This window comes from Oncorhynchus keta, chromosome 30 (assembly GCF_023373465.1).
Source record: "Oncorhynchus keta strain PuntledgeMale-10-30-2019 chromosome 30, Oket_V2, whole genome shotgun sequence".
Lineage (NCBI taxonomy): Eukaryota > Metazoa > Chordata > Actinopteri > Salmoniformes > Salmonidae > Oncorhynchus > Oncorhynchus keta.
In genome coordinates, this window is record NC_068450.1 from 16,921,072 (window position 1) to 16,934,643 (window position 13,572).

General features: G+C 45.7%; 1 protein-coding gene across 1 annotated transcript; it reads right to left on the bottom strand.

Moving 5' to 3' along the window:
- Positions 1–37: 37 nt before the first annotated feature.
- Positions 38–5,361, bottom strand: LOC118376815 (heterogeneous nuclear ribonucleoprotein H-like). The gene is made up of 10 exons (XM_035763604.2): positions 5,194–5,361; positions 4,329–4,432; positions 4,069–4,224; positions 3,748–3,891; positions 2,912–3,050; positions 1,771–1,955; positions 1,428–1,540; positions 1,216–1,351; positions 901–1,077; positions 38–763 (listed from the first exon to the last, which is right to left on the bottom strand). The coding sequence occupies exons 2-10, from the start codon at positions 4,411–4,413 to the stop codon at positions 672–674; spliced, it is 1,227 nt and encodes a 408-aa protein (XP_035619497.1). The 5' UTR covers positions 4,414–4,432; positions 5,194–5,361; the 3' UTR covers positions 38–671.
- Positions 5,362–13,572: the final 8,211 nt, after the last annotated feature.

Consider the following 13,572-nt stretch of genomic DNA (forward strand, 5'->3'; position numbering starts at 1 on the left):
GTCTAAGGAACCACTCACGTCAAACAGGACAAAGACATTTATCGATCTTAAAATTGTGTATTTCTTGTAAGGTGGACAAGAGTAAATAAAGAGAATTCCACATAGGCAGTAGAAAGAAACCTTTAAACAGAAAAACAAAGGTTTGTTTGCTAAATAAGTATCCATCCAGCATGGAGAATTCCCCATAACAATCTTCATTATAAAACAAACATGCTCTTTGTTCCATGTTAACTTCACACTATTTTGACATTGTTTCAAACTTCGACAAAGTCCGGAAATGTTTGCACCTACTGGAGAAAAGAGAACATCTAGAAGACTATTTACAGAAGTGTTGGTTCATCCACTCAGGGATGGGGCCAATTGCTTTTCAATTACAAAAATGTGGTTTACTTTCTGAATTGACTAGTTTACCTCAACCCTTCACAGTGAACTACTCTGAGTCACAGTTGGTTATTTGAATCTTCCAGGTAACGATGATGAAACAAGCATTCCGACCACGGTCAACGGTCATAGTTTGCATTGCTGCAGTCATGTCAATAACAATAGTAGGAGCAGGTGAAAACAAAAAGTCAAAGGGACCTCAATCATTAATACGATCAGTCTAAAACAAAACATCCAGGTGAGAACTACAATTCCAGTCCTTCCAGCAGAACGCATGCTTGGTTAAAGAACTACATCCCCCATCCTGCCCCCAGGCCATTGGAACTCCTGTCTCCTCGTCCACCGCCGCTATAGTAACTGCTGCTCATACCGCCCTGGTTACCTGACAGGAGAGAGATACACACTATAGGACTGAGGAGTTCAGAAATCACACACAGTAAAGCCTGATAGTTCAAGGCTGGTCAACAGTAGTGGAGGTGCATGTGAACGGGGGGTGTGTTTTACAGAGCTGATACTCACTATAGTCACTGTAACCTCCCATGCTGCCCTGGCTGCTGTAGCCTCCAGAGTATCCAGAGTTCAGCCCTCCACTGCTATAGGAGGACTGGCTCCCCATACCCCCCTGCATTGGACTGCCGTACGAGCCATTACTGCCCCCTGCTGTAGAGTTGAGGAACAGCTCCACATAGCGGTGCTCTGCAGGACAAAGAGATAGTACATGTATTAATCATTAAGGTAGGAAAATGTGTGTGGGGGGGGGTACATATTAAAGTGCCGTTCATAATAGCTGTGGCCGGCTCAAACCAAAACTACTTCAAACAAAGACAGACTCACGCATGTTGGCCTTGTCCTTCGACATGGCTGTCACAGCATCCTCGTGTGTAGCAAACTCCACATCAGCCTCTCCTGTCACTCTGCCGTCTGGCCCGATCTCTACATGCACTCTCACTGGGTTCAGAGGAGAAAAGAACTACGGAGAGAGGGAGCAGTGTGTTATTCTCACCATCTCTCACAGACCATTCTTAGTAGGAGATCCTAGAACTCACATTGTAGATGTCAGTCTCTGTGGCTCTGTAGGGCAGACCCCTCATGTGAACACAGTGACCCGTGGTGCTCTGGAAGGAGGAGCTACTGTCACCATACCTCCCATCAGACACACCTGAGGTTAGACACACCTTAGTTACGGAGAGACTGGTCTGGGACATTGGGGCATATACAGTCTCATGATAGAAATGTACATAGAGGGCTAGGAAGAATGAGACTGGGAGACCGCTATGTTATGATCCATAATCATGACCCTTTTGACTGATCATTGTTCCCTCAATCCATTCAGATTATCAAAAACAAAACTTTCTTCTTACACTGGGTAGACATTACACACACACACACCTCCACCATAGCCTCCGCGTCTGGCCCTGTCGTAAGAGCCCCCTCCTCGGCCCCCCATCATGTTGTACCCACGGCCCCCAGATGGTCTGTCATAGGGCCCCGGTCTCTGCATCCCCATAGGTTTCCTCTGGGGTTCGTAGTGGGTCCTCACCTCGGCACGGCTGCTCTTGAAGATCTCAATGTACCTGAGATGCATACAGTACACACACCACCATGAAGACCCCACCACACACAGGAGGGGGTGTAGACTAGAGCTAGCTACTGTACAGCTCCTAAGGCTGAATCAATGTATGTTCAAATGGAAAGGGCACCAATAAAGTTGGATGTTCATTATTCAGTTGCTGAGCTGACATTTTTCTGTAGTTGCTGGTCATTGAGGGTACTGATAAAGTTGGGTTATTCAGGCCAGGTGCTGCCATGTGCACTACTGTTTTGTAGGTAGGTGAGACTTGATCTAGTGGGTAACAGTATACTGTGCAGTATAAAGCCTTGACAGTACAACAGGCACTTTTCTTATGGTCACCTGCAGGTACTCGATACAGTTAACACTGAGGTTACAGTACAATCTGTGTCCCTGTCGTGGTCATTGTTCTGTTGTTATCCATGGAGACACTGTTTCATTACCTGTGAGTGACAGTGGGCGGGGTCCTTGTCCTCATGTTGAATGGCCCTCAGTGAGTTAGAACACCTGGGAGAATACTATCTGTCTATTCATTGGCTACCTGTACTGATGTTTAGTGCCCAGGAACCAATCAGTTTCACTATTAAGAATCAGGGTAAAATGGATATGCCAAATTAAACTGCAATTTTTACTCTGCACTCTGTGACGAACCTGAGAGCTTACAAGTCACCTCGGCACTAAACTCAGAATATGATCTATCTCCCAATGGTTTTAAGAACAAGAGAATGTGCTTCATTTTCCCCAACGACTGCTGTGAGTGAATCAGTGTTAGTGTGTTTTCATCTAATATTGTAACTATGTGTCTTTACAGTCAATATCTGAGTACGTGTTGTCTTAAATGAACAGATAACTTTTTACTGTTTTGTTGAGTGTCAGTCAGTTATACCTGTGGTTAATGCTTGTAAGTTGTACACCATAAGAACAGCAACTTTATCCAGCCAACCAACCAACCATCCCCACCTGTGCCCTATTCTTTCCTTGTGTTTCTTTAGAGCCTTTTCAGCTATATCCTGTGAAGCAAACTGCACGAAGGCCTCCCCCGTACTCCTCCCCTGGAAGTCCAGCGGCAATGTTATCCCATTTGGCACGATTTCCAACCCTTCAACCCAAGGACAGATAACCCCAGTGGGGGACACAGTAAATCACATGCCCAGTTACAGAAAGGTAGCTTTCTCTGTTGTTGCTTTATTTCTTTTGTATGATAGATTTTTTTTAAATAAATTTTTTTAAAAAAGAGATAATGAAAACTTTACATTATGTAATGTACACACCTGGTGAGTGTTTTTAACCAATGAGTTAATGACGATTCATGGTACTTAATTTTACTGCAACATAAAGGAGGATGAGAGGAAAGAGTGAGCGAAAGAGAAAAGGAGAGAGAAGAGGATACAGAAGAGACTGTAGGTGTGAAGGAATGAAAAGGAGTGGCTCTGGCGGTATTTGTGTTACCTTTAGTACCCACCCATTCTATAATTGTCCCAATGGGATGAATTAAAGGACCACTGTCAATGAGAGTGACAGACTAGCATGTCAGGCCTGATTGGTCAAATTTTTGGACAGAATAATTCATTTTTTTAAAGTATTGGTTGGGACCAAAGCAGTGAGAGAGAAAATTAGGTGATGGGGGAAATCCTGGACAAACTATAGCTTATATAAATGTAAGTCGCTCTGGTTGAGACTGTCTGCTAAATGCCTGAAAAATGTAGATGATCCTGGATCATTGATGAGGGCTGAGGACGGTCACCTACTCCTACAGGCTGTTATGGGGCTGTTCTTGTGAACCAAGCTACTAGTACCTGAGAGGAACTGGACTATCTCCTCCTTGCTGCAGCCGAAGGGGAGGCCTCGGAGCCTGACCAGGCCGTCTCCAGTCGTCTCTGGGCTGCTTGAACCAGAATGTTTCATCACCCAGTCCATCTCCACATTGTTGGATTTGAACACTGACAAAACAAGTCAAGTCAACACATAGTCACTACTGATAGTGCTACACAATGTAAACAGCTGAGAAATGTAGCCCAAAATGAAGTCCCAAGGCACATATTATGCTTCTGCTGCAAACATTGAAACTTCAAGATTTGCAGTGACACAAAAACACACACACAGAGAGACGCACACACCTTCCACATATCTGTGGCCAATGGTTTCTCTGTCCTTCTTCACAGCGATCTTCAGGTCATCCTCGTTCTCCAGCTCAACGAAGGCCTCTCCACTGGGTCTGCCCTCGCGTGTGGAGGTAAAATGGATGCTGGTGCCATTGTTGGCGATTTTACAATCTATATACCAAGAAGAGTTTAGAGGGACTCACAGTTATCTCAGCTGTGAGAGGCTATACAACGTGTAGTATAAAGCTATACAGGTGTTATCGTAAAGGTGTTACCTGAGAAGAACCTCTGTATTTCATCCACAGAGCAGGACCATGGTAGACCTCTCACACGCACCACGTAACCCTCTCCATCAGACATGGTTGGTATTCTCTTAAACCTGAGGAGAGTAAAGAAACATATCGGTATGTTTGTAATGGGGCTCCATAGTGGCACAGTCTAAGGCACTGCCTCGCAGTGAGAGAGGTGTCACTACAGTCCCTGGTTCGAATCCGGGCTGTATCACATCCGGCCGTGATTGAGAGTCCCAAAGGACGGCATACAATTGTTTCAGCATCGTCCGGGTTTGACCGTCATTGTAAATAAGAACTTGTTCTTAACTGACTTGCCTAGTTTTTTTTATACGTAAATTAACTAGCTACCTTTACTCAGCTAGCCTAAGTTTCTTGGCTAATAATATTTAACTACGTAACTGGTTAGCTAGCTGGCCATCTACATTGTATTTTACTTTTAGGTAAGTGCATGCAGTTAACTAGCTAATCGTGTCTTGTAACGTTAGACTTTTTAAATTGCTGTAAATGCTAGCTGGTAGTTATCTAACAATGTTAGCACATTGTGAATTTAGCTAGCGCATTGTTGCTAGTAGCTTACGTTAAATACATTTTGCTGGCTACAGTAGCTAAATTCATTACCATGAAACACATGATTGCACCTAACAAAATAGCTAGGTGAATTAATTTGGCTAACGTTATTAGATCATAATTTGATCCTCAGACAGTCACACAAATGGCAGGCCTGGCGTTAGCTACCTGGCTTGCTACCAGTAGCTTGATCAAATTGGATGGCATAAACCGCAAGCAAGGACTCACAAGGTAAATGTAATATCACAAATCATATTCGTTGAGAAATAGACATAGCTACCTGTTAATTTGGATACAGTGGCAATATTATCACAACCAGGATTGTTAGTATAGCTAGCTGTGCATCGGTATCGGGTCGGTCTTTTTCTGCTAGTTAGCGCCAATCTCGCTTACTAGATCCACGCCCTAAAATCATGACGTAGCCTGTCTGGGCCCTATATCTGTGGACCCATTTTTTTTTTAAATATATATATATTTTTTTTTTTAATGAGGACACGGAAGTGAAAACTGAACTGTATTAGTGCTGTAGACTACATGACAAATTGTTAGCTTCTTGGAAAACTTGGAAAGCTAGTTCTTGCTTTCAGATTCGACATTTACATTGCTTTCCTTTTGCTCTTGAGAAAAAATGCACTCACATTACTCGAAGGTGTTATATAAATATTCATACACATAGCTCATATATTATACAGCGCTAAACTAATCCGCCTGACTCAAGTCATTTTATGTACCCCTGCTAAAACAGGAACTAGCTCACACAGCCAGCAATAAAACTACCCCCCCTAACACTATCTCCTCAGTTTAAACACTAACAAAGGTACATTCCTAATCTAGAACTTAGAAATGTACATTTTAACATTAAAGGCCCAGTACAGTCAAAAACATGCTTTCCTATGTTTTCTGTTATATTGTACAACAGCTGATGAAACTAACACTGGAAAAGTTTATCAGTGTTTTTATTTCCTGATAGTTGGCTGGTTAAATACAATCTACAAAGTACCTAATTAGCAGGTTTGCATGGGCGGGAGTTTTGGCTTTCCATGGTGACATCACCATGCAGTAAATTAGTTAATAGACCAATAACAAAGAGAGTTCCAAACCTCTCTGCTAATAGGCGGATTCGATTATGCTGAGCTGCAGGGAACCGGTCTATGGTCCATGACGTAAATGGGAAAAAGCTGTGAGGGAGGAGCGCCCTTCTCAAATTGAACATTAATCTGTATCTGCTCATTCATGTTGTCAACAAGGCAGCATGGTGCATCGTCCAGAAACATACATCTATTTTCTACAAAACACATGTTTTAATTTTCTAACGACACTAAACAAAAATTGGTGCTGAGGAGTATTTCTGTCTGTAATAAAGACCTTTTTTGGGAGGGCCTGGCCGCCAAGTGGTTGGGCCTATTTTTGTGTTAAGTATAGTTTTAATTGGGAAGGCAGATAAAGGGTTTTTATTTAAAGAAATCACTTTTGCATGTGTAGTCACAGAATCCTACTCATTACACTTTGTGCTTAATTAGGTCACTTTTGTTTTGTGGGCTTTGAACATGCACTCGGTTCATGCCTGGGAGGCAGACCAGTTTAAAAATGAATGCAATCAACTTTCACCCGGTGCAAAACACGCCTACCTGGGCCAGATTAATCGAACCGCCTCATGAACCTCAGTTTTCACTTTCCCTTTCCCCACTCAGACTTCTCCCAGACAGTCCTTGGAAAATTCTTGCTTGAGATGTAGTTTTAGCTAAAAAAAATATCATTGTCCATTTAAATAGAAATCTATTACACTAAGGTACTTAATTGTTACGCAGAAATTATTGATATTGTTTTTGTTTTTTTACGGCTGCATTGGGCCTTCAACTAAATTACTTGAGTTGAATTTGTTTTCCTCTGTGAATCTGTGAACTTGGAAGACGGAGATTTAAGGCATGTTCTAGGATAGCTTGTTTTCATGGCCAGGCACACTTCACAGATGATCAGATCGAATGTGACCTTGAACAAGGCACTTAACCCCGTTGCTCCAGGGTTGCTGTTGATAATGGCTGACCCTGGCCAAGGCCCCACTCTCCATGGGTGTCTCAGGGGGAGTGAAAAACACATTTCCAATTCACACGAGGGATATAGGACAAATATAAGCACTTACCAAATTATTGTTAAATTATACACTAATACACATTATCTCTTACCTCCTCCATTACCAGATGGGTAATCTCTGCAACCCAGAAAAAAATATTGCGTAAATATTACATCTGTCTTAGACAGATTATCAAATGGGGAAGGGTTAGGCTGGGTTAAGGCAAATCTATCCTGATCTAGGATCAGTTTACTTTATCTCAATCCTTACCATGCCCAGTGTTAAGGAGGGAACCTACCCCACATGGTTGCCATGTCCACGGTTCTCCTGAAATTGGGCTACTTTGAAAACTATGTCAAGGGTGAAAATATATTGGTCATGGGTTGCAGGTTTTTGGCTACTTTCCACTGTAGCCAACATTGAATTTCTATAAATAAATATTTTTAAAAAGACCTGCTGCTGCTAACCATTGGTGTAAAGTACTTAAGTAAAAATACTTTAAAGTACTACTTAAGTCGTTTTTGGGGGTATCTGTACTTTACTTTACTATTTATATTTTTGACAACTTTTACTTTCACTACATTCCTATAGAAAATAATGTACTTTTTACTCCATACATTTTCCCTGACACACAAAAGTACTTGTTACATTTAGCAGGACAGCTTAGCAGGACAGAAAATTGTCCAATTCACACACTTGTCAAGAGAACATCCCTGGTCATCCCTACGACCTCTGATCTGGCGGACTCACGAAACACAAGTGCTTCGTTTGTAATTGATGTCAGAGTGTTGGAGTGTAAATTATAAAAACAAGAAAATGGTGCTGTCTGGTTTGCTAAATGTAAGGAATTTGAAATGATTCATACTTTTACTTTTGATACTTAAGTATATTTAAAACCAAATACTTTTAGACTTTTACTCAAGTTGTCACGTTCTTTCAAAATCGAACCCAGAAGCAGACCAGGACAAGGAGAGTAGGAAGAAGGTGAGTGTTTATTTACAAGTGAATGTGAATGGGTAGATATATCCAGGTGGCGTAGCGGGCAGCGGTGGTGAGTTGATGGGAGTAAATAGGTGGATCCAATGGGGTAGCGGAATCCTCCGACGACCAGGCGGGAATGGGGTAAATGATCCGGGTGAGTAATGTTCATGGCTAACGATCCGGCAGGGAATGGATGTCAGGTCAGAGCTTTTGAAGGGGAGAGGTGATGATCAGGACAGGTGTGCAGATTACTGATGGGATACAGGTGCGGGTGAACATCGATCTCCCAACAAGCTAATTCGCCCGGCAACCAGACAGGGTGCGTTCCAGGACATCGGAAACACACTCCAGGACAGAAACACAGACAAACACAGACTCAGGAAGCGGGATTCGTGACAGTACCCCCCCCCTCCGACGAACGCCACCGGGCGGACTACCTGGAGCGCCAGGGTGGAGGCGGTAGAAGTCACAAAGCAGGTCGTCATCAAGGATCTGACGCCGAGGAATCCAACTCCTCTCCTCTAGCCCATATCCTTCCCAATCCACGGGATATTGGAAACCTCGACCCCGCCGTCTGGAATCCATTATGCGGCGCACCGTGTAGGCAGGACCACCTCCGATCATCCAAGGAGGAGGAGGAAGAGGAGGAGGGGGCAACAGAGGACTGAGGAGAACCGGCTTGAGGCAGGAGACATGAAAGGTGGGGTGTACTCGAAGCGTTGCCGGCAATTTGAGTCGGACCACAACAGGGTTGATGACTCTCTCCACCACAAACGGACCAATGAACTTTGGTGACAGTTTCCTCGACTCAGTCCGTAGAGGAAGATCCCGTGTAGCCAACCAAACCTTATCTCCGATGGTATAAGCGGGAGCAGGAATACGGCGACGATTCGCCTGGATCTGATACCGGTCAGAAACTCTAAGGAGGACCTTCCTGGCCCGATGCCAGGTCTGGTGGCAACGACGAATGTGGGCCTGGACAGAAGGAACCGAAGATCCCTCTCCTGAGAAGGAAACAAGGGAGGTTGGTATCCGTACAGGCATTGGAAGGGGGACATCCCAGTGGCAGATGAAGGAAGGGTATTATGGGCATACTCGACCCAGGGTAATTGAGATGACCAAGAGGTGGGATCAGAGGAGACAAGACAACGCAGTGTGGACTCCATCTTCTGGTTGGCTCTCTCCGCCTGACCATTAGATTGTGGGTGAAATCCAGAAGTGAGACTGACTGTAGCTCCAATGGCCAAACAGAAGGATCTCCAGACAGCAGAGGTAAACTGAGGACCACGGTCAGAAACAATGTCACTGGGCAATCCGTGGACCCTGAAAACCTCCCTAACCAGGATCTCGGACGTCTCCGTGGCAGATGGAAGCTTGGAGAGAGGGACAAAATGAGCAAACTTGCTGAATCTGTCCACAATGGTCAGAATGACCGTGTTCCCAACAGAAGGGGGTAATCCCGTGACAAAATCCAGGGCCAGATGCGACCAAGGTCGCCGAGGAATAGGTAGGGGGTGAAGAAGCCCAGAGCTGGGCCGATTGGTACTTTTGTTCTGAGCACAAACAGGACGTGCGGCAACAAACCTCCGGGTATCTTCTCCCATGGCAGGCCACCAAAATCGTCTGCGCACTAGCGCCATAGTCCGAGCAACGCCAGGGTGACAAGCTATCTTGCTGGCGTGGGACCACTGAAGAACAGCAGAACGGACCGACTCAGGCACGAACAACCGACCGGGTGGACCGTTACCGGGGCCGGGCTGCGTCCGAAGGGCCGCCATCACATCCTCCTCCATCTTCCATGTAACGGCTCCCACGACAAGGTTCTGGGGAAGAATCGTCTCAGTCTTGGCCCCACTCTCATCAGTCTTGGAGAACATCCGGGACAAGGCGTCCGCTTTGCCGTTCTTCGACCCAGGTTGGAACGTCAGGGAAAAATTGAAAAAAACAAAGCCCACCTGGCCTGACGGGAGTTGAGACGTTTAGCCGATTGCACGTAAGCCAGATTCTTGTGGTCAGTCCAGACCACAAACGGTTGCTCCGCTCCCTCCAACCAGTGACGCCACTCCTCCAAGGCAAGCTTCACAGCGAGAAGCTCCCGGTTACCCACATCGTAGTTTCTCTCAGCTGGTGAAAGACGACAAGAGTAGAAGGCGCAGGGATGGAGTTTACCGTCAGTGGAGCTACGCTGGGACAGGATGGCGCCCACCCCCACATCAGACGCGTCCACCTCAATAACAAACTGACGGGAAGTGTCAGGTCTAGAGAGAATCGGTGCGTTGGTGAATCGGCTCTTCAAGTTCAGAAATGCTCGGTCTGCCTCAGGAGTCCAACAGGAAATTCTGGTGCAAGACGTCAGAGCAGTTAAAGGGGCGGCCACCCGGCTGTAATCACGGATAAACCTCTGATAGAAGTTCGCAAATCCCAGGAATCTCTGGAGCTGCAATCTCGTACCGGGCCGGGCCCAATCCCGAACCGCCCGAACCTTCTCTTGGTCCATCTTGATCTCACCCCTGGAGATGATGTACCCGAGGAAGGATGTAGTGTGGGCGTGAAAATCACACTTCTCTGCCTTCACAAACAGACGGTTCTCCAATAACCGCTGCAGGACCTGCTTAACATGCTGGATGTGGCTGGAAAGCTCCTTGGAGAAAATCAGGATGTCATCCAGGTAAACGAACACAAACAGACCGATCATATCCCTCAGCACGTCATTCACCAAACTTTGGAACACTGCTGGAGCGTTGGAAAGTCCGAACGGCATCACCTGGTACTCGAAATGTCCCATAGGTGTATTGAATCCAGTCAACCACTCGTCCCCCTCTTTGATCCGAACCAGATGATACGCATTGCATAGATCAAGCTTCGTAAACACAGTAGCACCCTGTAAAGAATCGAAAGCGGAGCTCATCAAGGGCAAGGGGTACTTGTTCTTGACCGTAATATCATTCAACCCCCGATAATCAATACACGGTCGAAGAGAGCCATCCTTCGTACTCACAAAAAAAAATCCAGCTCCCAGGGGTGATGACGAGGGACGAATGAGACCTGCAGCAAGAGACTCCTTAATGTAGGTCTCCAGGGCTTCCCGCTCAGGTCGAGAAATACTGTATAACCGTCCCTTGGGAAAGGCAGCTCCAGGGAGCAGCTTAATTGTACAATCATAAGGTCGGTGGGGAGGAAGTGACTGAGTTTTCTGCTTACTGAACACCTCACCCAGGAACCAGGGACAAATCAGGGACAAATCAGGAGGAGCAGACTCACTGACCCGACTGGGGACAGCATGAGAACAGGCAGTCCTGAGGCAGTTAGCATGGCACTCAATGCTCCAACTCGTTACCTTACCAGTCACCCAATCGAACGAAGGATTGTGTTTTCTTAGCCAGGGGTATCCAAGAACCAGAGGAACATGGGGGGAAGGCAAAATGAAAAAAGAAATAACCTCTGAATGATTCCCCGACAACAACATCTTAACCGGTTCAGTCCTCATCGTGATCCGTGCCAGACTACTGCCGTTCAGAGTGGTTGCTTCAATGGCTTCCGGTAATTGCTCCTCGGAAAGCCCCAGCTGTTCCACTAAGTCGGCATCAATGAAGCTGTCATCGGAACCTGAATCGATGAAAGCGTTAATCGCTAAACTCTGATTCTTATTTATGAGGGTAGCAGGAAAACGAGGTCTGACAGGGCTCTTGAGAGGTTGAAACTGGCTCACTAACAAACCTCCCAAACTTAATGAGCCGAGCAGTTTAACGGGCGCTGAGGACAAACGGAGATGTAATGTCCCGAGCTACCATAGTTGAGGCAGCTGTTGGTCTCACGTCTACGTTGGCGCTCGTCCTTAGTTAACATGCGCCGCCCCACTTGCATAGGTTCAGGATCTGGCGGCAGGACTCCTCCACCAATCCCGTGTGAAGGGAAAATGATCAACCCGTTCTGGTCCACTTCCTGACCCGAATGGTAACAGAGTCTCAGATTGATTAGATGGACCCCACTGCTTCTCCCTCCTTCTCTCTCGGACTCTATTATCTACCCGAATAGCTAAGGTGACCAAACTATCTAGGTCACTAGGCTCTGGATAGGAGATCAGCTCGTCCTTGAGTTGCTCCGACAACCCCTGGTAAAATGCCGCTTGTAGTGACTCCTCATTCTAACCACTCTCCACAGACAACATCCTGAACTCGATCATAAAGTCTGCCACACTGCGAGCTCCTTGGCGAAGAGTGAACAAACGTTTAGCTGCGTCCTTACCTCGGACTGGATGGTCAAAAAGCTTTCTCATCTCTCCCGTGAACTCCTGGTATGAAGCCATGCAGGTCTCCTGTCGTTCCCAAACGGCTGAAGCCCATTCCAGAGCTCTTCCACGCAGCAGTTCAATAACAAAGGCTATCCTAGCCTTGTCAGTGGCGTAAGAATGGGGCTGCAGATCAAACACTAACCCACACTGCACAAGAAAAGAACGGCATCTTCCCAAATCCCCTTCATATTTATCAGGCGTCGGTACCTTGGGTTCACGGAAGGAAACCGCACCAGACACGGCAGGTGAGATGGGTGAAACAGGTGGTGAATGAATCGCCTGCAAACTGAGCTGATCCTGGATTTGTGTCAAGCTGGCAGATAAGTTCTGGATTGAACCCACTATCTCCTGTAGCGCCGTCTTGTGTTGTCCCAATGTCTTCCTTCCCCTGCTGGGTAATGGCATGGCAAACGGAGTCCAGGTCCGCTGGGTTCATCCTTGGCCGGATCGTTCTGTCACGTTCTTTCACGTTCTTTCAAAATCGAACCCAGAAGCAGACCAGGACAAGGAGAGTTGGAAGAAGGTGAGTATTTATTTACAAGTGAATGTGAATGGGTAGATATATCCAGGATCTGGAGAAGGTCTGTATGTATGTGTTTGCAAACCTGGTCAAGAACTACAGGAAATGTATGATCTCTGTAATTGCAAACAAAGGTTTCTATACCAAATATTAAGTTCTGCTTTTCTGATGTATCAAATAGTTATGTCATGCAATAAAATGCAAATTAATTATTTAAAAATCATACAATGTGATTTTCTGGATTGTTGTTTTAGATTCCGTCTTTCATAGTTGAAGTGTAACCTATGATAAAAATGACAGACCTCTACATGCTTTGTAAGTAGGAAAACCTGCCAAATCGGCAGTGTATCAAATACTTGTTCTCCCCACTGTATATACTGTATTCTATTCTACTGTATTTTAGTCAATGCCACTCTGTATTTTAGTCTCCATCAATGTGAGCAAGACAAAGGAGCTGATCATGGACTATAGGAAAAGGAGGGCCGAACAGGCCCCCGTTGTTACATTCCCCAGTTTCGGTGTTGTGGTTTTGTACGTGTGTGTGTTTCAGGATGGCTTCTTGGAATCCCCCAAGCATCTGATTGGTCGACTCCATGGAAAATTGGAGCTGACCCCGCCCTCTTGTCAGAGGACGCAGCTGTCTTCAATTACCGACTCCTTCTGAAGCTATATAAGCCAGTGTTCTGTTGCTCAGAGAGGGAGATGAGTGTGTCCGTGGTTGGTTGTTGTTGAGAGTTGATTGGTATAAACTATGTTGTTTGTTGCAGAGAGAGAGAGAGAGAGAGAGAGAGAGAGA